Here is a 22,753-nt window from a genome sequence, read left to right on the forward strand (position 1 = left end):
GTCGAAAATTCCGGTAAAGGAGAAGGCGAATGACGGAAAAAAACTGACAGAGAGAAAAAATGGTAGAGAGAAATATGCAAAAATATAAGATTTTCATAGAGAACGAAACGTGGAAAATGACAATGATGGCTGTGGTTGAATGGGTGGGAAGAAGCATATGACTTGTGAGCCACCTCACGAATCCTCTATTTCACCTCGAAGACGGAGCCCTAATTAGGCTCGCAATGGTAAAGGATTAAATGAAATTCGAGCTTGATATTGTACCATATTATTATTTCAAGCGGGGCCTTCTATATTCTATTCACCATAGCAACGAGCAAGATTTGTACTGTAGAAAGAGTAAAGTTAAAATATTCTTGAGAAGTGTACGAAGAGCGGTAAAATTTACTTAGACAAACTTTTCATCAGATTCGGGGAAATAACTGCGAATTGGAAGAAGAAGTAAACGATAATGTAAAACATAGAGATTCTTTAAATGATTCATCTGGTATCACCTTCTTCCCATCGATTTACAAAAGTTTTGATTAAAAACACTTTTCACTTTCACACACTATCTGCTATGTGGAACAAACAGAAAATAGAGTTTGAAAAAGTCGAATTANGTTCGATTTACAACAATTTGGGCACCTCGCGAATTTGATTCCTGCTACGGACAACGTTAAACTTGAGAACGATGAAGAACGGGCACAGCTTNAAAAATTATGATTCATTTGACAAGTCTGATCCCTAGAGGTTCACTATGAAGGTGTTAACTTAAGCACTAAATTGCAAAATTATGGGATTACGGTATCATCAATATCAAGATTGAGACATTGTAAATGCTCTAATAGAAGCCCACCCTATACGTTCACTTTGACCTCAATTATCCCGGTTCCTTCAAAAGATATCAAAAATATTCCAACTGATATATTATCTTCCTAATATATAAAACGCTACACGCGTCTGTTCGACCTCATTTCAAGCTGTGGACTTTTGAAAAACTTGAAAAATAAATATAGATTTACGGGACCCTTCAAGAAAAAGTGAAGAGCTAATCTACAAACCAGTAAAAAAGTAGATTGAATCCCGCCGAAGGCGCACCAGCTTTCTGGTTCATCATAATATCATAAATATTTTATCCGTGGACTGATTTTTTATATATCTCACTTGAACCGAGATAATTGGGCTTCTATTAGAGAAATTACGATAGAGGGATTTAGTAAAGACATATATTCTCAGAATTCTTGTCTAGACAGACTAGCATTCAAAATTGAATATGAGGTGCAAGCAAGCAATGTTTCTTTTCGTTTAGAGGTCACTCCCCAAATGTTCAAAACACAATGTTGATACAGTGTTCGAAATAGAGAGGGACACTGTCTGATAGTGAAAATAGTCTATGAGAAAGAGAATGACAGACACTATTCCGAAAAAAACAAAAACAATTGCGGGGGATGAATAATATCAACTATTCCAAAATTCTGATGGGAAAGTACTATTCTTTTTTGCATAAATTTTGAAATTTCCTATAATCGAATCATTTCTTCGCTAGAATACCATAGCTCAAATATCTCGAGATAATATCAAAGGTTCCTTCAAGAGATATCAGAAAATCGTTCAATTGATGAAATGCTGGTGATATTATGATAAATAGTTTTTTAGTTAACAAACTCTTAATAGCTTTTACAGAAATCGATATAATTGTGCTCAAAGTCCACATACAGGGTGGGTTACCAGTAGAGCAACTAGATACTTCCGAATTCAATCATTTTTTATCTGTGAATCCAACCAAATCATTGAAAAGAAAATAAAATAGGCTAACAGCTGGTTGCACTTTTAGAATATACAGTGTGCGAGAGAATCGAACGTTTCGTTTCCATTTCCAATTAATTGTTTCTTTTATCTTTTTCACGCATTTTTTATTTTACCTACAAAGCTTCTTCGCCTGATAACTTTTTTCAAAAAGAGTAAACTCTCACAGACTTGTGCAAACTTCATCCAAAACATGACCCTTTTGTATTTGCATTCATTTCATAGTCCCCTCTCTCTCTCTCTCCACTTTTTATGATTGCAAAGACATAAATGATGTACAAAAAAGTGTGAATCCTCCGTTGTTTTGAAACTGTTTTTGATGGTCTTCTTTTCCTCTTTGATCTCTTTGTTCTTTCATTTGAATTTGTTTACAGAAAACTGTTCCATTTCAAGCATGAATCCACTTGACCAGTCTCATGCGAACCATTTTAACTCAAGTAAGATTTCAGCCTAAAATTACCGGAAACACTTTGATAAGAAGGCCACCCAAGCTGTCAACTTTGAGACCATGAATCCCGGTTCCTGTGACAGATATAAAAAAGTGGTCAACTGACAAAATGTTTATCATAATATCAAAGATATTTTGTCAGTTGACCACTTTTCGATATCTTCCACAACAGCCAAGATATATAGACTCAAAATTGACGGTCTGGGGTGCATTCTATTAGAGGGTTTACTGTACTAGCAAATTTTCGGCACGCTGGGGCACAGAGGGGCACAGGATTTGCTTCAAAACGGCACAGTGCCGCGTTTAAAGTGCCCTTGGAACACCTCAACCGTGCCCCTAAGGCGTTTCAAATCTAAACAAAAGCCGTTTCAAATCTAAACAAACAGTATAACAAAATAACAATATAACAAAAATCAGAGGCACAATGACAGCAATTTCTTAACGTTAGATTCGAACATGTTCTGAATTGCACCCATACTAAGATGCGCAACCGAGCCAAGAAACATGGTAATCACTCCAAATCGAACCGACGATGGATCGAAAGCAAGAGTTTCCCTATGAAGGTTTTGAAGAGCATCATTCAAATCCAAAAGGTATGCGTATTTGCCTTCATTTGTCGCTGAAAATGATAAAGTTACAATGTTGGAGAGTTCCTCATGAAGATCCAGAAGATGTGCGCCGTTTTCACAAATTGTGATTATGAGAATTCGTATCCATTGGCTGTGAACCAGCTCAAGCTGGAAGAAGAAATTTTAGATAGAATAATAGCTACACCGTTTACTTTCTGGTCTTCCTCGAGAACATCAAACATCTCGATACCTTTTGGCCATCTCAAAATGTCTTTAATAAAGCTGGCGGTTACCTGTTTGATGTTCAGAAACTGGAAATATGATAATTTTTTGGAAACGGTTATCAGACCACGCACTACCTGAATTTCGGGATTGGATCCTGATATGATTGATATTTTCTTCATAAAGAGATCATTCTCCGTTGCTTGTTGCACCTTCAGAATAGGCGTTTTAAATACCGGGTCATGTGGGCGTCGGCCTGAAAATTGGGATTTGGCCATTGTTTCTTTTTCATGATGAAGCTTTACAGTTGTCCACCAGCATGAATTCGCGGCACTTTTTCATTCGACAAGCTCTACAGTTTTCGGACAAATGGCTGATTTCGCATGTTCCAGAAAACTGACATTTGAAGATTCGGTTTTGACGAAGAGATCTTCGAAAGAAATCTCTACAGCTCTTGCAGACTGGCTCGCCTAAAAGTAGTTGGGATTTACAATATATCATTTCATAATTTACCGTTTTTGCTCTTACAAAAAGCTCCACAAATATTACAAATGACAGGTGGGAAAAATTGAGTCGGAACCGTTTGTGGGGCTTGTTGAACTTCAGAACTAGATGAACCAGAGCAAGTTCTTTGTACGAGTACATCTTGAATGGATGATCCTTGCAAATCAACCTCCTTCAATCTCGGGTTCAGTTGTACTGCAGAATTGGACGAGGTGGCAGAAGTCATTTTTGCAAGAATGGCTGGAATAGTTAAGGATTCGCTAACACAATATCTATGTATGGTTATTTACCTTGGAGATCAAATGTTGTCATGCTGGGGAAAATTTTGGGATAAGATTGTGCTAGGGCTGAAAAAAAGTGGTTATTACTCAGAAAATTTTTGGCACATGTGCCGCTACTTGGGGCACCGGTGCCGCTGCAACGCGGTATTCGTGCCCGGGGGGTCGGGGCACGCATGCGTTTTGCGTGCCGTTGCCGTGCCGTTGCCGTGCTCATGAATGATGCTCGCTTTCGATCCATCGTCGGTTCGATTTGGAGTGATTACCATGTTTCTTGGCTCGGTTGCGCATCTTAGTATGGGTGCAATTCAGAACATGTTCGAATCTAACGTTAAGAAATTGCTGTCATTGTGCCTCTGATTTTTGTTATATTGTTATTTTGTTATACTGTTTGTTTAGATTTGAAACGGCTTTTATCAATTTTATAGTTAAAAACGTTGTTGGTAAAACTCAAAAGTTGATTTTGGAGGCATCGAGACAAGGTGGGATACATTAAAATTGGAGTTCCAAATCTCAGAAATGTTCACTTTGCAACTTGAGCGTTCTCCAGAATTTGAACAACGTCGATAGCATGTCTAGTCTGAAAAAAAACATACCCCGCCAGTTTGAATTTCCAAATGGAATGAACCATTTCTAAAAACGGCCCACAGGGTTCGATCTGCTGTGGTATGTAGATGCGCTCTAATTAGAACCTGGCACGCACTCTTCTCATTAGAGTACCACCGCATACCACTGCAGTTTGAGCCCTGTGTTAAATTGATAAATAAGAGTCTCACAAAACGATTTTCAAATTTTCAAGTTTTTTAATACTCGCCTCCACCTCGGCAATCAATTTCTTCAGAAGATGGATCATCCCTTCCTAGAAGAAAATCTTTCAATTAAAAAGTTTTATCATCAGTATCTTTACCTCCCCTTTAATGCAATCCTCCAAATGATTTCCTCGCTGATTCTGAAATTCGTACTGTTTCAAGATTAGAATAACCCAATTCACCTCCTTCTGCAATTCACGAGTCAGTTGGTCGATCGATTTCTGCTAAACTCAAAAAATATCAATAAATCTGCATCATTATTCAGGTATTTTTCTGCAGGTTTCCCTCTCCAACTTTTGCTGGATTGGCAGCTCATTGCCTGCCCCTAAATGGACTGTCGACCCTGCAAAAATTGGCAGAAAAATCAGTCATTTTGCTGGGCAACCTGCGGAAAATTACGAAAAGATTTTCCATAGCTTACCATTACTTTTCGTTCCCATTCCATTCGGGTTTTATGATCCATTTGAACTGTACCGATCAGAAATAAGGGCTATCTTTTGAGGTTTTGAAACTGATTCTCAACAGAGTTCGATAGAAAAAAGAGAAATCGAAGAGGAGCGGAGTTTGGCAGATGTTCGAAATCGCCCTACGAGAGCACAGCTGCATTTTCCCACCGATGGAATTTTTACCATGGCTCTCAAGTTAGAGAAAGAAAGACATTGAACAAATTGAAATTCATCAGGTAGTTTCTTTCTGTTCGAAGATTTTAAGAAACAATGAAAAGTACAGATATTAACACATTTATTTGGAGCTATTAGGTTGGCAGGAAAGTAACTGTCCATTTTTTTATTAGTAAATAACACAAACACAAGAATAATCCAGAATTAGCAATATAGTGATCCACAACAGGTTGGCAATGTTCAGGTAACTTGTGGATACCATCCCTCCAAAAGCCAGCTAGTGGCAAATCAAAGTATCCCTCCAGTCCATTTTTTCAGGCATCAAGTGTGTTAAAGTCCTTAAGCTCCAGATGACGTCGGATACTTTTGAATAACCAACGATCTGATAGAGCTGAATCAAGTCTTTAACGGGGGTAAAGGAGAACCGTCCAGCCAAAGCGGCTCAGGTACGGCGTGACTTTCCGTGAACATGAGGTTTTTTCATTTTTTACCTGTAGTCAAGTCAGACCTGAGCCGCTTCAGTGGGACCGTTCTCCCTCACCTACTTATAGTCCCGACTGAGCTCTATCAGATTATTGGATATTCGGAGAGATACAACCTCATCTAGAGAATACGAAAATTTGCACCGTTTATGTGAAAAACAGGAAAAAATGAATACATTGTATCCACAAGTTATCAGAACATTGCCAACATGTCGTGGACCACGACGGTGCATACTGCTAATCTTGGATTAATCCTGCTTTTGTATTATTCACATATAAAACAAGGGACATTTACTTTCCTGCCAACCTAATACAAGGCCTCATTATTCAAACAATTTATCAGTTGACGTTCTTCTTCTTTGAATCTTCCTGAAAATTGGAAACTTAAACCAACCAATTGGCATCTATCGCTCACCTCGATGCTCTCCAAGAATGAGATTTTGGAAAAGATTATCTTCTCCTTATTATGTCGCTCCTGGTCCTCTGTCAACTTGTTCTCCAGGTATTGCCTCTCCTCCGTCTACAAAATGTATTACAATTGACATTCATTCAAAATGTCACTGATACCTGACTTGCCAGGCAGCACTGGAGCATATTGTTCTGGGTTTTCTGTAATTTAAAATATTTTTCAAAGAAATACATTTCTTTTATGCTACCTTTGCGGTTAAAAGGCGATTGAGTTGCATTATTTTTTGATTCATAGCATTTCTTTGCTCATCGAGTTCCTTCTTCTGCCGGTCACGAAGTTCTTCCAGCCCAATTGGAGAAAGAGACGTCTGAAATAGTTCCGAAATGGGCTGGAAGGAGAATGTGTTACTTACCATAACTGCTTTGACCTGGCTTGGTATAATTAGAGACCCACAAACACAAATTCAGCTGATTAGAACCAAATCCAAGGAAATCTTGAATCCTAAACTTTCCGTAAACACTCTGATGGACGGCCACCGTATACTTACATTTTGAGCTCAATTATCTCAGTTTCTATAGAAGATATCGAAACACTGTCAACTTATAAATTGTTCATCATACTACTGTAAATGTTTAATCAGTTGACCATTTTTTGTTATCTCTAATAGAAATTTAGATAATTGAGCTCAAAGTTCCAGTAAAGGGTTCCTTCTATTAGAGTTTTTAATTCAAATCGATAATTAAACCATAATTTTAATTTTTAGAAACTATAAAACTGTAAATTTTTAGGTACTAAACCTTTTTGGGTTTATAATGAACACATATTTGCAGCGACCACCCAAAAAAAAAGCATTCATCGACAGATGTTCTGATCCCTCCGTGTCCTTCTCGGTGCACAGATATTCTCCTCTTTTTTCTGCTCAATGCGAATATTTTTTGTCTATTCTATCTGAATTCATTTGAAGCACAACGGATTAAGAGAATAGATAATCCGTCTTCGGCTATTTTACACTTTCACATTTTGTAATCGGTTGAATCTTCTTGGTCTCTGTTTGATTTCCGGATGAGGTGGCTATTTTGTGTCCCTGATAGTGTCTTCTTGATTACTTAATTATCTTGTTATTCATTTCGGTTGTTCCCACATTTGCCCTAGCTCCACAGGGTGTACTCTAATGAGAAAGATGCGTGTCAGCTGAAAAGATAATTGCTCTCGGTGCATCTCCTTATATTGAGCTGACAATCAGAAAGTATTATCTCGTTCCCAATTTCCTTTTCCATCGACCCAAGACTTTTCCACGCCCCTTCTCATTAGAGCGTATCCATACCACAGTAGATCAACTTCTGTGCAGTTCACCCCCTTTGAACCCAAACTCTTTTTCTGAAAAAAAACTCATTATCTTAATCAGGCTATTCCCCACACTCACCCCTTCCTAGGATGAGTTCGAACAGAAAAAATAGTTCAAAAGATCATGATTCCCATAATTTCCATCATTCTTGTTGCATTTCATTATATTCCATTACTCTCTTCCCATTCTCTTTTTATTACCAAACATAATTGAATAAAGACATTGGTTTGACATTTCCCAGAGAAGGGTACTGTAGAAACGTCGTAAACAAAGTAATTGTCGACTAACGGCCTAAAATGTATTTCAAAAACGAATGGTCATTTTTTGGTAGAAAGCAAACAAATGAATATAGCTTCATGTCCAATGAGAAAAAAGAGGAGGAGAGATGATGGAGAAATAACAAAACGAGTGAAAGAAAGTATTGTTTTGTTGGGGTTGACCCAGTGATAAAAAGAAAGACGTTTGCCAAGAATTATCGAAGCTATTCATATTTATATTTGCTTTTCCTTCTGTACTAGTTTTCCAACTGTTTGGGATTGTTCATTTAAAAGTGCGTCTAATAGTTCTTGCACTAATCTCTCATCAGAGAAATTCAAAAAGCTCTATGCTGGTATGAAAAACTGGAGCTATGGAAGAGAAAATCTGGGTGTTACGGCTGAACTACCGTAATAAGCCAATACTCAAAAGGACCGCAAATTTTAGGTTATGGTGATTTTCGTTACGGTAACCGTTGTCCACGCCCACAAGATGTTTCTTCCACAGCTTCGATTTTTAATGCAAGCAGAATAATTCTAAAAAAAGTTGGCCTATCTTAATGAAAGAGACTCACTGTTCTGATACTTTGGGGGTAGTGTTCTTGTGACACGCGGTGTTGTCTCTGGCAAGCTGACCGACTTCTCATGAACTAAGAGATCTGATTTTTTGATATTTTGTGACATTCTAGCCTAAAATTCCAGCGATCTCGCTTAATTTTTTCTCTTAATTTACAATTAGATCCTTACTTTTGATTTTCATGAAATGAAGCAACTTTGACAAGCTATAACTCTGTTCAAAGTTGATCAAATAATTTTAAACTTGGCCATTTTACTGACGAATTTTTATAATTTTTCCAAATTTAAGCCTAGTACAACGCTAAGATTATACAGTGAAACTACCGAAAATTATCGTAACACTCCGAACTGAAATTCTATTTTCACACAGTTCGGAGTAGTTTCTGCTTCCAAAAAAAGTGAAAAATAATGAAAACCATTTGTGCATAGTGTTTACACTATTGTCCTGTGTCTTGGTATGGGAAAATGGCAAAAAAGACATTGGAAATTGTGATGCAATTGATCACAATGCTTCTCGGTTTCTCGTCATTTCGAAGTGGAACAACAGTTTTTTTCCTTTTTGGTCTATTCAAAAAAAACTGTAGCTTTTAGTAGAAACTTATAACTGATCTGAGAAGCGCAAAAATAACTTTTTAATAACCGAAGGACATTTTAATGGCACACTTTTAGAGAAAAAAAATCACAAAGGTTATGAGAAGCGGGTCACTACAAAGGACTTTGGAACATTTTCCCAACGAATTTTTAATCGTTGCGAAAAATAAGGAACATAAGCAGAATGGTACATCTGAAGAAGAGAAGAACATGAGAAAATTGTGTTGTGTTTTGATGATCAGTATTTTTTGAGTTCGAATTTCAATCTTCTGTTACCGTATAACCTGTGTTCGTATTATCCCCACACTGTCAACTTTGAGCTCACTTACCTCATTTCCTACGCAAGATATCGAAAATGTGTCAACTGACAAAGCACTTTTGATAATGTGATAAACAGTTTATTAGTTGACAACGGACATTCTTACAGGATCCAACTGTTCCCAAAATGGTCGTCGAGACTTCTTCCTGGAAAATGGATGCCTTGTCTTTCCTCGACAACTACTATCCGGCTCCACGTGACTCACAACCATCGGTGAAGATCGCCCCATCGTTCTTTGTAGGTTTCATACGCAAGACAAAATCATTTTAAACATAGTTTTCTCAGGGCGATGTCAAAGAGCCAATTGTCGTCGTGGGCTCTCCAGGAATCGGAGTCTCCGTTCAGACTACTCTCACTGGTCCCATCCATCTTTGTCCATTCAAGGAATCGGTTGAGCTGTTCCGGAAACAACTTCAAATTCAAAAAGTAAGAGAAATTGGAAGTCAGTGAATTCTAGAAACAGCTGTCACAGTAAATAAAACAGACCCAGATTGAAAACTTTGCATTCACAGAACTTTTTGAAAATTTCTAGTTTTTCAGATATTTGCCGATTTCTGAAAAACCACTGTATATTTCCAATTTTCAGGAGAATGAAGGAGGAGCACAGAACGACATCAACAAAATCAATGCAATCACTTTCAAAAAAGTGGAGTCGCTCCTCGGAAGAAAGCTCTGCAAGGAAATGATGAGAGATAACTAATGAATAGATGTATGGCGTCGTATCGAGACAAGAGACAACGATTAAATGACAAATGATTTCTATGATCTAACAAAACCTTATACATTTTTTTTCGTAATTGCAATCTAACAATACCTTCAAGGATAAAAATAATCGAGTTCCTAATTTACCTAAACGTTGCCCTGCTTCTTCTATGGGTGAGCCTGATGTTCCCAAAACATCCAAAGGCCTCTGCAATTCCACAGATGGTTTTTTTCCCCAAATTTTTAGGAGAACATCTGTCACCTACTCGATAGTGACATTTCCCACATTTCCATTTTCCTCTTCGAAAGGAAAAAAGTCTCTATTCACTCTCTCCTATTATGTACTCAGCAAAATGTTTCTGAGTTTCTGGCAACAGTTTTTGTAACCATTTTTCCTCCTTATTTGTCTGTTTGAATGATTTTCAAAGAACATTTTCAGGTCTTCCAATCCCTAATTGTCAGAACATGTCATCTCAGAGAGTAGGTTTTTTTTTTCAATTTACGAAACTACTGTAATTAGCAAATCTTTTGAACTTTCTTAAAAATTGTCGAAAAGCGATCTAGAAAAAAGAACCGAAAATTTTAGGTTCCGGTGATTATCGTTAGGAAGAGCGTTGGCCACGCTCATAAGCTGTTCTCTTCCACAGCACTGATTTTTCTTGTGCCAGAATAAAATACAAATTGAGAAATGTTTACTACATCATTTCGTTACAGACAGTCGGCTGCCAAACGGATATTGCAGGATACAGACCAGTGCTTCCACTTGAACTTGTCCTTCAAGAATGGCGTTTGGAGGTTCTCTCGCAACCGATTGATCGTGAAATACGGAGATTAGAGGCATGTGTTATCAACGAATTCAGACAGATTATCAGGATTTTTCAGGCGGAAATCGCTGGACTGCAAGCTGGAAGACGTCGTGCTCGCAATGTGATTTTTTATCGAGTTCAACGAGAGACTCAATTTCCGATTGCCTTTATCACAAGAGAGATGTTCAATTCTCTTTCCCCACAGACCCAGGCTAGGTAATTGATGGGAGACGTTCAAGATCTTCCTATTGTAATTTTCAGACACCTCGCTCAAATCTTCCGTAGAATTATGTACTGAACTCTGATCACTCATCTCTCTACTCGTTATCCATTTCTCTTTTAATTATGTTGCTTTCTCAAACATTTCTCTAATCTCTGCACTCTCTCTTTCTATCATCCATCTGTTGCGGTATCCTTTTTGATCAAGTTGTTTATTCAAATACTTCTTTATCAGATCGTGAAAGTTTTGCAATCTACGATTTACGCTCCCTCCTCCTATTTCTGTGAACAAAGACTCATTAGCCGAATCCTCCTTCCCGCAAAAAAATAGTCTCCGCCCTTTTTTATGATGCCCTCTTGATTAATGCTCTATTTACTCAATAAAGTGTGTGCGCTGATAGTTCTTTTTTATTCTATTCTGGATTTTATGTTTTACTTCAATTTCTGTTTTCCAGAGTATGAATGTCAGTAAGGAATCTTTATCAGATGGCGAAATGACCAAATACAAAGTATGGTTTTCTTTTCCAAGACTTTAAGATTACGGTAGTTCAGTAAAATGTCCTAATTTTCAGTCTGTCGCCTGTCAGACGGACATCACCGGCCGTAAACCACGAGCTTCGCTCGCCACTGTCCTGCGTCTCGAAAAGTTGAGATACATGTGGTAGAGCTGCGTAATAGCGCTGATAAGTTCTTTTTTCTCTTCCAGAAGGAATTGGAACGTTGGAAGGACTTTCTTCGATTGGAAGAGTACAGAGAACAGCAAGAAGAAATTGAGAAGTTTGAACGCTTCTGCATTGAGTATCCGGAGGTGAGTTGATTTTTTTACACACGATGGCGCACAATTACCTGGAAGGATGAAAACGGGTATATCTTTAGACAAGAGTATCTTGGATACAAGGAAAATTGGTAGAAATATAATTTTACATTCGAAGCTACTGTAATTTTCAAAGCGATTCCTCAACTCTAGATATTGTAATGACTGTCCAAAGGTGAAATGTTTTTTGCATGTCTTTGTGATTTTCATTAGGTGAAGAAACTTTGCCAAGTGATAACCCATCTCAAAATTGATCTAATAATTTGAAACTTGGCCAGTTTACTGATGAAGTATTTAAATGTTCGCACTCGAGATTTGAACCCAGCACAACGCTATACTTAAATGTTATGCTGGTACAAACTATAATCCGGATAGTTATACGCCACGCTGTATCAAGAAGACATAGTTCCATTGAAAATCTTCAAGAAACTGCTTTCTTGAATGTTCCGGACGACCGATTGGATGAGCTTCCAGATGACGAGCAGAAGAGGTAACCCCAAAACAGTTTAATTTTTTTTCTCACGGAGTTGAATTTTTCAGACTAATTTCTCGACTTATGCGCGTCTACCGCCGCTATTTTAGATCAGATGATTTTTGATTAGATGATTGGCTTACAATAATTCAAGACTACTGACAACCCGTACTGACGTCTCCAATCAACTCATTATGAGCATATTTTCTAATTATCATCCTTCTCATGACATTTATTCTTTCAACTCTTAATTATTCCCAATTCAACTTTAAAAAAAACGAAAACATAATAAAGTTCATAACCAGCCATACTGCTGATAGTGAGTTGGATCCTTGTAATTATACAATTGAGAAGTGTCTTGAATCGATTGGTTTGAGCTTGATCCAGACCTATATGCCTCTGGAGGGAGTTCGTACTCTTGATGATGATGAGATGATGGAATCATGACAGCATGGGGGATTTCCCTGGATCCAGGCTGGAAAAGAAGAAACATTCTAGAATTCTAAACTCTCGAACTGTTACCTGTTGCTGATTCGCAAGCTTCTTCGCTTGTTTTTCAGATGAATTGAACATCTTTTGAGTCTTCGCATCAATTTCTCGTCTATCTTCTTTTCTCCAGTTCTGACACTTTATCTGGATGGTATCGTTTGACATGAACCTGCAATATCCGATTCTATTAACATACTTTGATCCCATCAGGTCCGTTTACCATCAAGTTTTTCTGACTCTTGAAGAGTGTATATTTCCGACAATACGTGCAAAAAATCTTCCCAAAGCCTTCCCGAGAGTGTCCTAGCTGGTGACTGACTATCCCAGCTTTACTTTTTGTTTTGAACAGGCACCCCTGAAAAAAAAACAATGTTGGTAAAGCTAAGCTTAATAGCTCACATTGCACTTGAAGTACTCGTCGCCAATTTCACAGTTATATGCTGTGTGAGCCTGGAACTCAGCTTCGGTTTTGAATTTGGTCAAACATTTGGCGCATTTCAAGAATTGAGAAAAACCTTGCGCTTTGGTCATAGTTGAAAAAATGAATGAATAAACTGTACGGAGGGTCTGCAGCCACAGTTTTATTATTTCGGAATCGGTATTCCATAAAAAGTGCGAATGGAGGAAAAAGGAGCGAGAAACGGTTTTTTGATTGCCGTTCCATGGGAAAACAGTTTCTAATGTAAACATACTTTTCATGCTTCTTCCTCTTTTTTATGAATATTGTTTTTCGAAGATGTTCGAAAATGAAATGGATTACTGTAGTGAGAAAATTAGAAACTAGAAACTATTGGTTACAAAAAGAAGAATATCATATTTTGTTAGTAAAAAACGGTCCATTAGATCTTCTGTGGCTCGCGTAGCGAATTTCCCGATTAGTCATAAATTTTTTGCGCATCTTAATTTTTGTGATTTGCCAATTTGTTCTACAAACTCATTTAAAAACGATATGCTGGTTGCATGAAGCCTCTATTCAGTTCCAGCCAATTTCGGCACATTTTTTATTCCAATTGATTTATCTCTTTTTTTGAATCCACACAAAACAGTATTCCTATGGATACACCCATATCTCTTTTTGGATTACCGTAAAACCTGTGATAAAAGGCCCCCTAATTTTGAACTTTGAGCCAATTTATCGCGGTTCCTGTTAAAAATAATCAAGTGATAAATTGTTTATCGTAATATCACAAACATTTTATCAGTTGATACATATTCAGTATTTTGCATAGGAGCCAAGATAAATGAGCTCAAACTTGACAGAGTGAGGGCCCTTCTATTACAGGTTTTACGGTATCTGAAACTTTTATTAAAAAATCGGGTGAGCAATTTAAAAAATCGGGTGATTAAAAAATCGGGTGAGCAAAAAACAGAGTGAGCAATTTTGGAAGAATTTTCATTGACATGCCAACTTCCGATTGGTCAAAGTTCACCTAGACTGTGATTCGTCATTGTTTAAGTCGGAGTTGACAATGTTGGAAGCAAGTGCAGGCATATGAAAAGTGCACGAAACCTTAGTTCAAGTGATCAGATCGAAACTCTGAATAATTTCCCCTTTAAAATTGCAAGCATTGTGATGAAAGCAATGGATCCATGAGGCAGCTTTCTGTGACAATTTTCCAGGTTTATTTTTTGGAAGAGAAAGTCTCACAACGAGACTTGTATCTGAAAGAAATTTTTGGATTTCTGGAATTCTGAAAACACTTTCACTGGCAGTTCCCGAACGAAATTAATGAAAATATACCATTTTTCTTACTTCGTTTTTCTGTTTGGTTTTACTGCATTTCACATGACATCTAAACTAAAAGTCACTCTCTGATAAGAGTTCCGAGTGGTCACAGATGAAGCTGATAAAGGTAAGCACACAACGCACCTTGGATTACTCGGCTTAATTGTTTCCAGTTTTTTTTTGATAAGTCCAGGAACAATTTTCTAATTGAACATTGTTTTTGCAGGCCCATTCTATTTTGAAACAAAAAACAACATCAATGTACTACCTTCCAATTGCATCGGCAGGTTTTTTACAGTTTATTACACACGTTTTCAGATCATCACTTCCATTTGGCATGGACAAAAAGTCATAGGTGTCTTTGTTTTGATATGCCACGTATCTTTTATTCCTCATCAGAGAGTTTTAGATGATGTCATTGGTTCTTTGTTCTGACTCTAAAGGCTCTGGATCTTATGTGTTCTCTCTCTGGAACCACTCGTCAGGTGGTCCCGGGAGCGGGGAAGCTCTAAAAGAGAAAGAGGCGGGACACAATATAATGGCCCACTCATCAGGCGTGGTACGAAATGATATAAATAGGGGACTGCAAACTTTCCTGCTCAGTATTCCTGAGTCAGAGGAAACTTAATGTCATCACCCTAGCTTTAGGTCTCCTGAATTCCGGTTTTGCAGGCAAAGAGTACCATATGGTTGATTTTTGACCTATATTTTGTCGTGTCCTCACCTGCAATTAGTTGTATTTGTCATTTATTTTTAAAATTTCAAAAGAGTGAGTCAATCACGTGCCGAACATCCATCCGACTCCTTCTTTTTATCAGTGGGACGCTGTTCGTTTTGTGGAATACTTTTTGGTATAAAAGAACTGCAGTATTTATTCATGTTTACCATCGTTTGACTTCTGACTTTTTAATTTGGAAGACAAGTGTTGTCAACTAGACCTTCATCTTCTGGAAATCTTCCAAAATATACCGTTGAACCTGTAATAGAAGACCCCCCTAACTTTGAACTTTGGTCCATTTTTCTCGGTTCCTGTCACAGATAGGGAAACGTTGTCAATTGATAAAATGTTTATCATAATATCAGAAGTATTTTGTCAGTTGACAACTTTTTGATATCTCACATAAGAGTTGAGATAATGGAGCTCAAACTTGGGTGCCCTTCTATTACAGGTTTACGGTACTTTTTTTTGCAGTTCAACTACTATAAAAGTTAGGATAATTTCCAGAACGAACATCACTTGCGTTGTAACGCTCTGTTTCGGAGACACTCAAGTGGATCCACTATGGATCGCAGTTGGTACCGCCCGATTCAACATGTGGAAGGGACCCGAAGGAAGTTCAAATCGGTATCTTTGGAAGAGGAATCGTTGAGGAGGTGAGCGAAACTTGTTCAAATTGTTCCAAAATGTTCAAAAGATCGAATTTTCTCTATTCAGAAACCATTGTCAGTATTTCCGGTTCAAGATCATTTCCATTTCAATTGAAAATTTGGGTTGAAAACTTTGAAAACACTTTTGTTATCATCCAACTCGTCTTTTCTTTCTTTTTCGAATGAGTTTCAATCAAGAACCACTGGTCTTGCTCACTCTTAGTTTCCGGATCTTGCCAATCTCTGTGGATCTGATACTTTGTAAAGTAGTTTCAGTGCACAGATCACTATAAACCTAAGCTCTTCCAGATAAACTCCTTTATTAATGAGAAAATTTCCTTGTTTTCCATACAAACCAAGTATTGTTCAAAAATAGAAAACAGAAAATTGGGGTTTCGGTCATTGGTCTAACATTTTTATCAGCAAAATTAATGACTCCAGAACCTCTTGACCATAAAAATTTGAGATAAGAATTTCAATTTTTTGAAAAGATTATCATTTTACCGCTCAAACTTCCGTCACTTTTCAATCATTTCAGCCTTTCTCACTCTAAAATTTTATGATTCTGGAGGGGCGGTGAAATACAGCTATAAAGCCACTATAAAACTGAGTCGAATGATACATTTTCAGCTGTCCCACATTCAATATTCCTCCTCTTTCTTCCCATGTTTAAATTCCGAGTTGGTCTTATGATTTTTCTCTCAATTATGGGATTTTTCTTTCAATTTAATCAAGGTCTCAACGGATTACAAATCTTTTGATCGAATGAAAAAAATGCTACTGTCTTCGAAACAAAAAGCTTCTCCTGCGACGTTCAGAGCCTTTCACACAGCTGCTCCCGCTCTCTGCGTCTCTCAGCTTCTCCTTGACTTTTCAAAGATGTCAGCTTTTTCTCCATGCCTGCGCCTAGTCTCAGATACTCTCTTGCACTTTTTAATGCAAAAGATTGAAAGTGCGAAAACTATTGACACAGGCCGCACAGTGGCTCTTGCCATTTTTTACTTTCGTTTTAATCATTTCTCGTTTCTTGATAATAATGTCGTTTACCATTTTTCGACGGGCGGTAAACACACATTTGCATATGTTTACAGAAGCTTGCTGGATGCCGTAAGTGAGAGGTGACAAAAAACAAAGTCTCTAATGAATCCTAAATTGAATTTTTTATAAAATCTGAAAAAAATTTTTAATTCGCCCCTGAGCATCTGGGAGCCGCTGCTTTCATTCAATAACCATCTCCCTGAATTTTGTGAACTTTCAAAAGAAGAAAAAAAATTCGAAAAAGATACAGTAACCCGAGATGGAAGAGTTTTTGAAATTTATCACAATTTCGCGAGCTTCTCGTGTACAAAATTCTTTTTGCCTCAGTTTTTTTTCGAATTTTTTTTCAGTTTTTGACATCATTTCGAAGGTCATGTACTTTTGCTTTCCAACTACTCTTGAACAAGTACTTCATTAGACCGATAGCGATCTGAAATATAGGAAATTAAGCGATTACAAAGGTGTCACAATGTTATTTTAAACACGAGTACTTCGGAAGATAGTCATCTTCTTTTGGGCTAAATTCAAACACGAAGACACTTCTTTTGAATTCCCTCTTTCTTTCCTCTCCACCCACTTTTTTCTACTTTTTTCCCTCATAAATCTTTTTTCCCTCTATAGTTCCATTGCAGCCGAAATATGTGACTCATGCGTTTCAAATATTTTCGCACTCAAATGACGAATCCCTTCGAAATTCGAAAATCGTTTCTACAAACTCCTGATGTTTACACTCTTGAATCTTACGCTCTAGATTATTTCTCTTCTCCGATTTAACACTTTCTTTTGAATTTCAGCATGAATTGGCTGAATCTAGAACCCAAGCATATCATCAACGACAACGTGTATGGCAGCGTCAAGGTGCCGTCCCCAATTGACAAAATCATTGATACTGCTGAGTTTCAACGTTTGCGTAATCTTAAACAAACTGGTCTCGTTTATCGAGTTTATCCCAATTGTGAACACTCGAGATTTGTCCACTCACTAGGGTACGTTATTCGGGGTCAGTCTTTTTTTATAAGCCATTATTTTTCAGAACTTTCTCGTTGGCTTACACATTGGTTGATAAGCTCCGACACAATCAGCCATCACTCAATATCACCCCTGCCGACATACTTGTGTCGCAGTGGCAGCGCTTCTTCACGATGTCGGACACGGTCCGTTCTCGCATCTCTTCGATGGAGAATTCGCGAAGCGCTGTGGCAGTTCTTTCAAACACGAGGATATGTCGATCCGAATTATCAGAAGTATTATGTCCAAAGATGACATCAGAGAAAGCTTCAAGGACATTCTGGGACAAGGAAAGGACTATGATGATAATGTTCAGTTCATTACTGAATTAATAAGTTCGAAACCTTTTGTAAGTACTGATCCTCTATTGAGCTCATCAACTTTCGTTTTTTTCAGGAATTCAAGAACATCGAATCCTTCGAGTCACTGTCGGACCAACAGAAAAGAAACGCAGTTAAGGAGGAATGGGTTTCGGCCGTTTCTGGAAGAGGTCCTGAGAAATCATTCCTCTATGACATTGTTTCCAACTCGGACAACGGACACGATGTGGACAAGATGGACTATTTGCTGAGAGATTCGAAGGCTTCTGGAGTTGCAATCACCTTCAGTGATCAATCCCTTAGCAGACTATTGGACCATGTCCGTGTCGTCACCGACCCAATCAGTGGATTAAAGAGAATCGGCTATTCCGAAAAATGTCAAAAAGAAGTGCAATCAATCGGAGACTCAAGACAAGAGCTTCACTCGAAAGTCTATCAGCACAAAGCTGTGAGATTTATAGAGGCATTGTAAGAGCCAACAGAGCCAAAATTTCATTAAATTATGTTTTAAGAATGGTTGATGCTCTCATCAAAGCGGGTCCTCTTCTCGAATACAAAGGATCAAATAATGATCTTTTTCCACTTTCTCGAGTCACAGAAGACGTAGAAGCTTACATCAAAACTTCCGACTTCGTTGAGCAAGAGGTAATCGGAATCGATTCTAACAGACCCATCTCACAAATTTATTCTTCCAGATTCTCAACTCATCTTCTCCAGATCGTAGAATGATCGAAGCACAGCAATCCCTTCAGAAAATTCAACGACGCGAGATAGGATGCAAAGTTGGAAGCTTTGAAATGAGCCCAAAAAACGCGACTCAGTCTGGCGGAATCGAAAACAATGAGATGGGAGCGACAGAAGTCAGTAAGAAAGTTGAAGAGAGAATGAGACAGATACTGAAAGCTATCGATGAGATCGAAGGACTTGGAGGAAAATTGGCGAACGTCAATTTTACTGTCATGGTACTTTTCAGACTATTTGAGTATTTTTTCTGATTTTTACAAATTTCAGCATTCAGTCCTAGGACGCGGACTAGACGAGAAAACTCACCCGATCGAACGACAACTATTCTACAGAGGAAAGCCCAAGGATAGTGATGGGCAACCAATGGAAGGATTTTATGTTGACGAAGATTATGTGAGTTTTTCAGCTATTGCCTCAGAATATTATATTCGTGATTTCAGGTTGTGAACAATTGTCCCCGAATGGCTACAAAATGGGAGATTTTCGTTATGGGAGACCGTTGTTTGAAGGACGAAGACAACGCTGACTTGGTCAAATACATCAGTAAAGCCCTAAGGGATGCCGGCGAAGCAGAGAAGTTCCTGACTCCAAGAAAGAGATCTCCACCACAGGAGGAGTCGCCGGATCCAAATTGCTTTGTTCCTGCAAAACGTCGTCTCTTCCCAACCAAATAATCATCAAACTTTAAATAATTAATTGAACATAAACTATGTGACATAGTCATTATATCTTCTCATATGAAATTAGAATTTTTTAATGCCTGCTCAGAATTCACCCCAATGATTTTCCCCCGAATTTTTGAATTTTCATCCATTGTTCACATATTAGCTTCTTCTAAAGAAGACCTCGGTTAGATATTCTGCATTTTTAAAATTCACGTTTTGTGCCTTTCTTTGTCTGCCGACTGCTCGAATAAAAAATAATTTAGGCAACCGATTTATTTAACAAAAAACGACATGGATGATTGATTCAATATTTCAAAAAAAAAAGGATTAAAGAATTCAAATGATGAGCTGGTCGATGGATTCCTGCAGCTTTTTCTCGCGGATTTCCAGACTCTCGATTTCAGCAGCACTGTAAATAAATACAAGTGAATTCGTTTAGTTACAAAAACACTTACTTTTTCGCAACAGCTGCAAACTTGCTTGGCTCCTCTCCAGCATTTCTCTTCTTCGGTAGAACATCAGTCATTCTATTCAATTCGTTCGAGTCAAGTGTCATCTAGAAATATGAAATTTTGATTTTGAGTTTTTGTTTCCAATTATTCAAACCTTTGGTACAAGAATGGTCATGTCAGAGAGCATTTTCTGGTGCTCTTTCAGCCGCTCAAAGATTCGAATCTCGTTATCACTGAGAGGCACATTCTCCTCGACTCGATGGAACAGAACATTAATTCCTTTTCTAGCTAACTCCATTCTCTCTTTTGTCTTGTACATTCGCGCTTTCAGCTCTTCGACAGTGTTCGTTTCCTGGAATAGAACGGTCAATATATGATTTCCTTCTTTCGGAACTAACCTCAATCAGACGTTGGTCCACACTTTGTTGCCTCTCGTCTAGACTTTGTGCACTTGTCGACAGAATAAGACATCTCTCCACAAACGCCTGTGCCAATTCAGCATGTTTCTTCATCCTCTCATCGACTGCATCGAAAAACTTGGAAGCGGCGTCAATGGCTTCTTCACAAGAAACCTTATCTGATATTCTGAAAATCACTCAAATTGGGAAAATCATTTTATGACCTAAACTTACACACAAGCTGCCAGCGGCTTCAATGCAGCTAACTGTTCTTCTAATGAACTCTTACCACTGCTCGTGGGAACATTTTGTTGCTGCTCTTTTTTAGACGGTGATTGCACATCCCAGGTGTTACTGTCAAATGTGGCCACGTTGAAAACATGAGCGGGTTGTCCATCTTTGTTCTCAAGAATAACAAGATGCATGACGTCTTCAGATTCTAACACAGTTTCTTCTTCGCTTTCTTCTGTATTCATCCCTTCTGTTAATTTGACAGCGACTGCCCGAATCGGACGAGCACCTGTCCAGCTTTTGGTATTCGAGAGCTCATTAGGAGAAATGATTGCGTTGACCAGTTCGAAGACCCGTGTATCTTGTTTGACATGAAGATCATATGAACTGTAATTTTTTCTCGATAAGTCAGGTGCTACAGTAGAACTGTAAACTCACGAGCTGGTCAATGCTTCGAACCATGACGAAATGTTAACTGCGTACAAGCAAGAAGAAGTGGCAATTTCATACCGATTCACATTTAGTTTCTTCATTCGATTGGAGACGATTTCCGGATCCCCGGATGATTGTGGGAGTCGAAGCTGATCGTTGACAAGTAATCTGAGTTTACATAACGCCTAGTTGCAGCTTGGAATGGGTCGTACTTACTGAAACTCGCCAAATTCATTTGCAAAAACTATGATATGAGTGAGAACGCCGCCGCCAGATACTAAAACGAAAACTGATGCGATTCGAGGGTTCGACGTTTGAATGTATCGAAGATCTAGAGGATCACATGGAAGCCCATCAAAACTTCAAGCCGATGAATTCGCGGACTAATACCTTCTGTGAAGCCTGAAATTTTCTGTGAAGCAAGGAAGAAAATAACAAAAAACAGCGATGCGCTTACATGAGAAGTGAACGAACGACGCGTAGAATTCAGCATCAGAGTCTACAACAATCAACGAGAAGTGAGATGATTTTGGTTGAGGAGGAATCAGATCGAACGAGACTGAAATGTTGAAACTATAGACTATTTGAACATTTTCTACTGAACGAACCGAGAGCCTTCTGAAGTCCGAACGTGTTATTTGCCACGTTTTCGTCTTGACCTTGATGGAGATAACTGCGGAAATCGACAGAAAGGAGGAGTGATTCGAATTTCATCAAGAGATTGTAGAATCTGAAATTACAAAATGAAAGAATCGGTCATGAAAAATATGGCTACCTGACACAGCTATCCGAATACAGAACTGCAACAATGTGTGTTCTGTCGCCACATTTCTCTGATAGAATACGGCATTTCAGAACTGATAGAGAAGAGTTTTGAAGAATCAAACTGTCGTGAAGAGAATAACATCTGAAAAAGTATATTGCTAAACTCATTGCTGAAGTCGGATTCTCACTCGCAGAAACATTCTGATGGTAAGCGATCTGGAGATGTGAAGAGAATCTCTGTTCCAATTCGGACGACAAATGTACTTCGAGGGCCTACGAGAATCACAAAATCTCCGTTCTTCGAGACAACGATTTCACGAATGTCAGCTTTTGGTGGAATTGGTGTGGAGAGAAGGAGAACCTGAAAGAGTAATAATAGATGAACTGCACATTTTGAATCTTAGCTCTCACCACTTCTTTCGCATATTCAACTGTTTCTCTATTGTTCGCGAATCCTAGGTAGATTTTGAGCTCATTTTTGTCGTATACAATTACGCTGGATGAATTCAGGGTAGTGATCACAGCTCGATCACTCAAAGTTTCGACCAATTGAGTGATATGCATGTCTGAAAAAGGTTATTTGACTGAAAAAGCTATCGAAAATTGATAATCAAGGTTGGAATTATTCGAAAACTCTCATTTCGAACCAGAATTTCTCTCCGTCTCTCATGTGTTAGCGTGAGAATTCTGATCTCTAACATGAGAATGGGGCACTTTTGCATTACACTCATTCTTCAGTGAGACCCCGGAAATTCCGGGGAAAAAAACTCCGGGGAAAAAAAACTCCGGAGAAAAGTGGGCGGAGCCTAAATTGCAACCCTGGCACGGTTTTGCCGCATGGTTTTTTAGCACATTTGGATGCGGTCATGAGAAATTTAGGCTCCGCCCTC

The 22,753-nt window shown here is 38.3% G+C and overlaps 6 protein-coding genes across 6 annotated transcripts in view; 2 read left to right on the plus strand and 4 right to left on the minus strand.

Annotated features, from left to right (window-relative positions):
• Positions 1 to 2,649: 2,649 nt before the first annotated feature.
• CBG02426 lies at positions 2,650 to 4,050 on the minus strand (the record flags this gene model as incomplete). The annotated part of the gene is made up of 5 exons (XM_045242574.1): positions 2,650 to 2,973; positions 3,018 to 3,116; positions 3,165 to 3,283; positions 3,541 to 3,771; positions 3,822 to 4,050. 5 exons carry the CDS (start codon positions 4,048 to 4,050, stop codon positions 2,650 to 2,652), a joined length of 1,002 nt encoding a protein of 333 aa, XP_045092305.1.
• A 2,009-nt stretch (positions 4,051 to 6,059) lies between these two features.
• Positions 6,060 to 6,544, minus strand: CBG02425 (the record flags this gene model as incomplete). Its single annotated transcript, XM_002630692.1, has 5 exons — positions 6,060 to 6,089; positions 6,136 to 6,240; positions 6,288 to 6,329; positions 6,377 to 6,496; positions 6,542 to 6,544. The coding sequence occupies 5 exons, from the start codon at positions 6,542 to 6,544 to the stop codon at positions 6,060 to 6,062; spliced, it is 300 nt and encodes a 99-aa protein (XP_002630738.1).
• A 2,796-nt stretch (positions 6,545 to 9,340) lies between these two features.
• On the plus strand, positions 9,341 to 11,020 carry CBG25643 (the record flags this gene model as incomplete). Its single annotated transcript, XM_045242575.1, has 4 exons — positions 9,341 to 9,451; positions 9,500 to 9,640; positions 10,631 to 10,938; positions 10,984 to 11,020. The coding sequence occupies 4 exons, from the start codon at positions 9,341 to 9,343 to the stop codon at positions 11,018 to 11,020; spliced, it is 597 nt and encodes a 198-aa protein (XP_045098178.1).
• Positions 11,021 to 12,522: 1,502 nt separating this feature from the next.
• CBG02421 lies at positions 12,523 to 13,247 on the minus strand (the record flags this gene model as incomplete). Its single annotated transcript, XM_002630691.1, has 4 exons — positions 12,523 to 12,702; positions 12,750 to 12,860; positions 12,913 to 13,071; positions 13,116 to 13,247. 4 exons carry the CDS (start codon positions 13,245 to 13,247, stop codon positions 12,523 to 12,525), a joined length of 582 nt encoding a protein of 193 aa, XP_002630737.1.
• Positions 13,248 to 15,724: 2,477 nt separating this feature from the next.
• CBG02420 lies at positions 15,725 to 19,594 on the plus strand (the record flags this gene model as incomplete). The annotated part of the gene is made up of 9 exons (XM_045242576.1): positions 15,725 to 15,816; positions 17,643 to 17,834; positions 17,882 to 18,002; positions 18,068 to 18,205; positions 18,253 to 18,644; positions 18,689 to 18,821; positions 18,872 to 19,138; positions 19,188 to 19,313; positions 19,361 to 19,594. 9 exons carry the CDS (start codon positions 15,725 to 15,727, stop codon positions 19,592 to 19,594), a joined length of 1,695 nt encoding a protein of 564 aa, XP_045092306.1.
• Positions 19,595 to 19,921: 327 nt separating this feature from the next.
• The window catches only part of Cbr-cyp-44A1, a gene marked incomplete at both ends in the record, with an annotated part of 5,677 nt that continues 2,845 nt past the window's right edge, over positions 19,922 to 22,753 (minus strand). The window contains 12 exons of the mRNA XM_045242578.1: positions 19,922 to 19,994; positions 20,041 to 20,141; positions 20,192 to 20,389; positions 20,436 to 20,622; positions 20,670 to 21,053; positions 21,105 to 21,266; positions 21,315 to 21,429; positions 21,556 to 21,657; positions 21,707 to 21,828; positions 21,874 to 22,005; positions 22,052 to 22,224; positions 22,275 to 22,429. Coding sequence (XP_045092307.1) covers positions 19,922 to 19,994; positions 20,041 to 20,141; positions 20,192 to 20,389; positions 20,436 to 20,622; positions 20,670 to 21,053; positions 21,105 to 21,266; positions 21,315 to 21,429; positions 21,556 to 21,657; positions 21,707 to 21,828; positions 21,874 to 22,005; positions 22,052 to 22,224; positions 22,275 to 22,429 — 1,904 coding nt within the window. The remainder of the gene's footprint in view (positions 19,995 to 20,040; positions 20,142 to 20,191; positions 20,390 to 20,435; positions 20,623 to 20,669; positions 21,054 to 21,104; positions 21,267 to 21,314; positions 21,430 to 21,555; positions 21,658 to 21,706; positions 21,829 to 21,873; positions 22,006 to 22,051; positions 22,225 to 22,274; positions 22,430 to 22,753) is intronic.

This window comes from Caenorhabditis briggsae (genome assembly GCF_000004555.2).
Source record: "Caenorhabditis briggsae complete genome, chrII, whole genome shotgun sequence".
NCBI lineage: Eukaryota > Metazoa > Nematoda > Chromadorea > Rhabditida > Rhabditidae > Caenorhabditis > Caenorhabditis briggsae.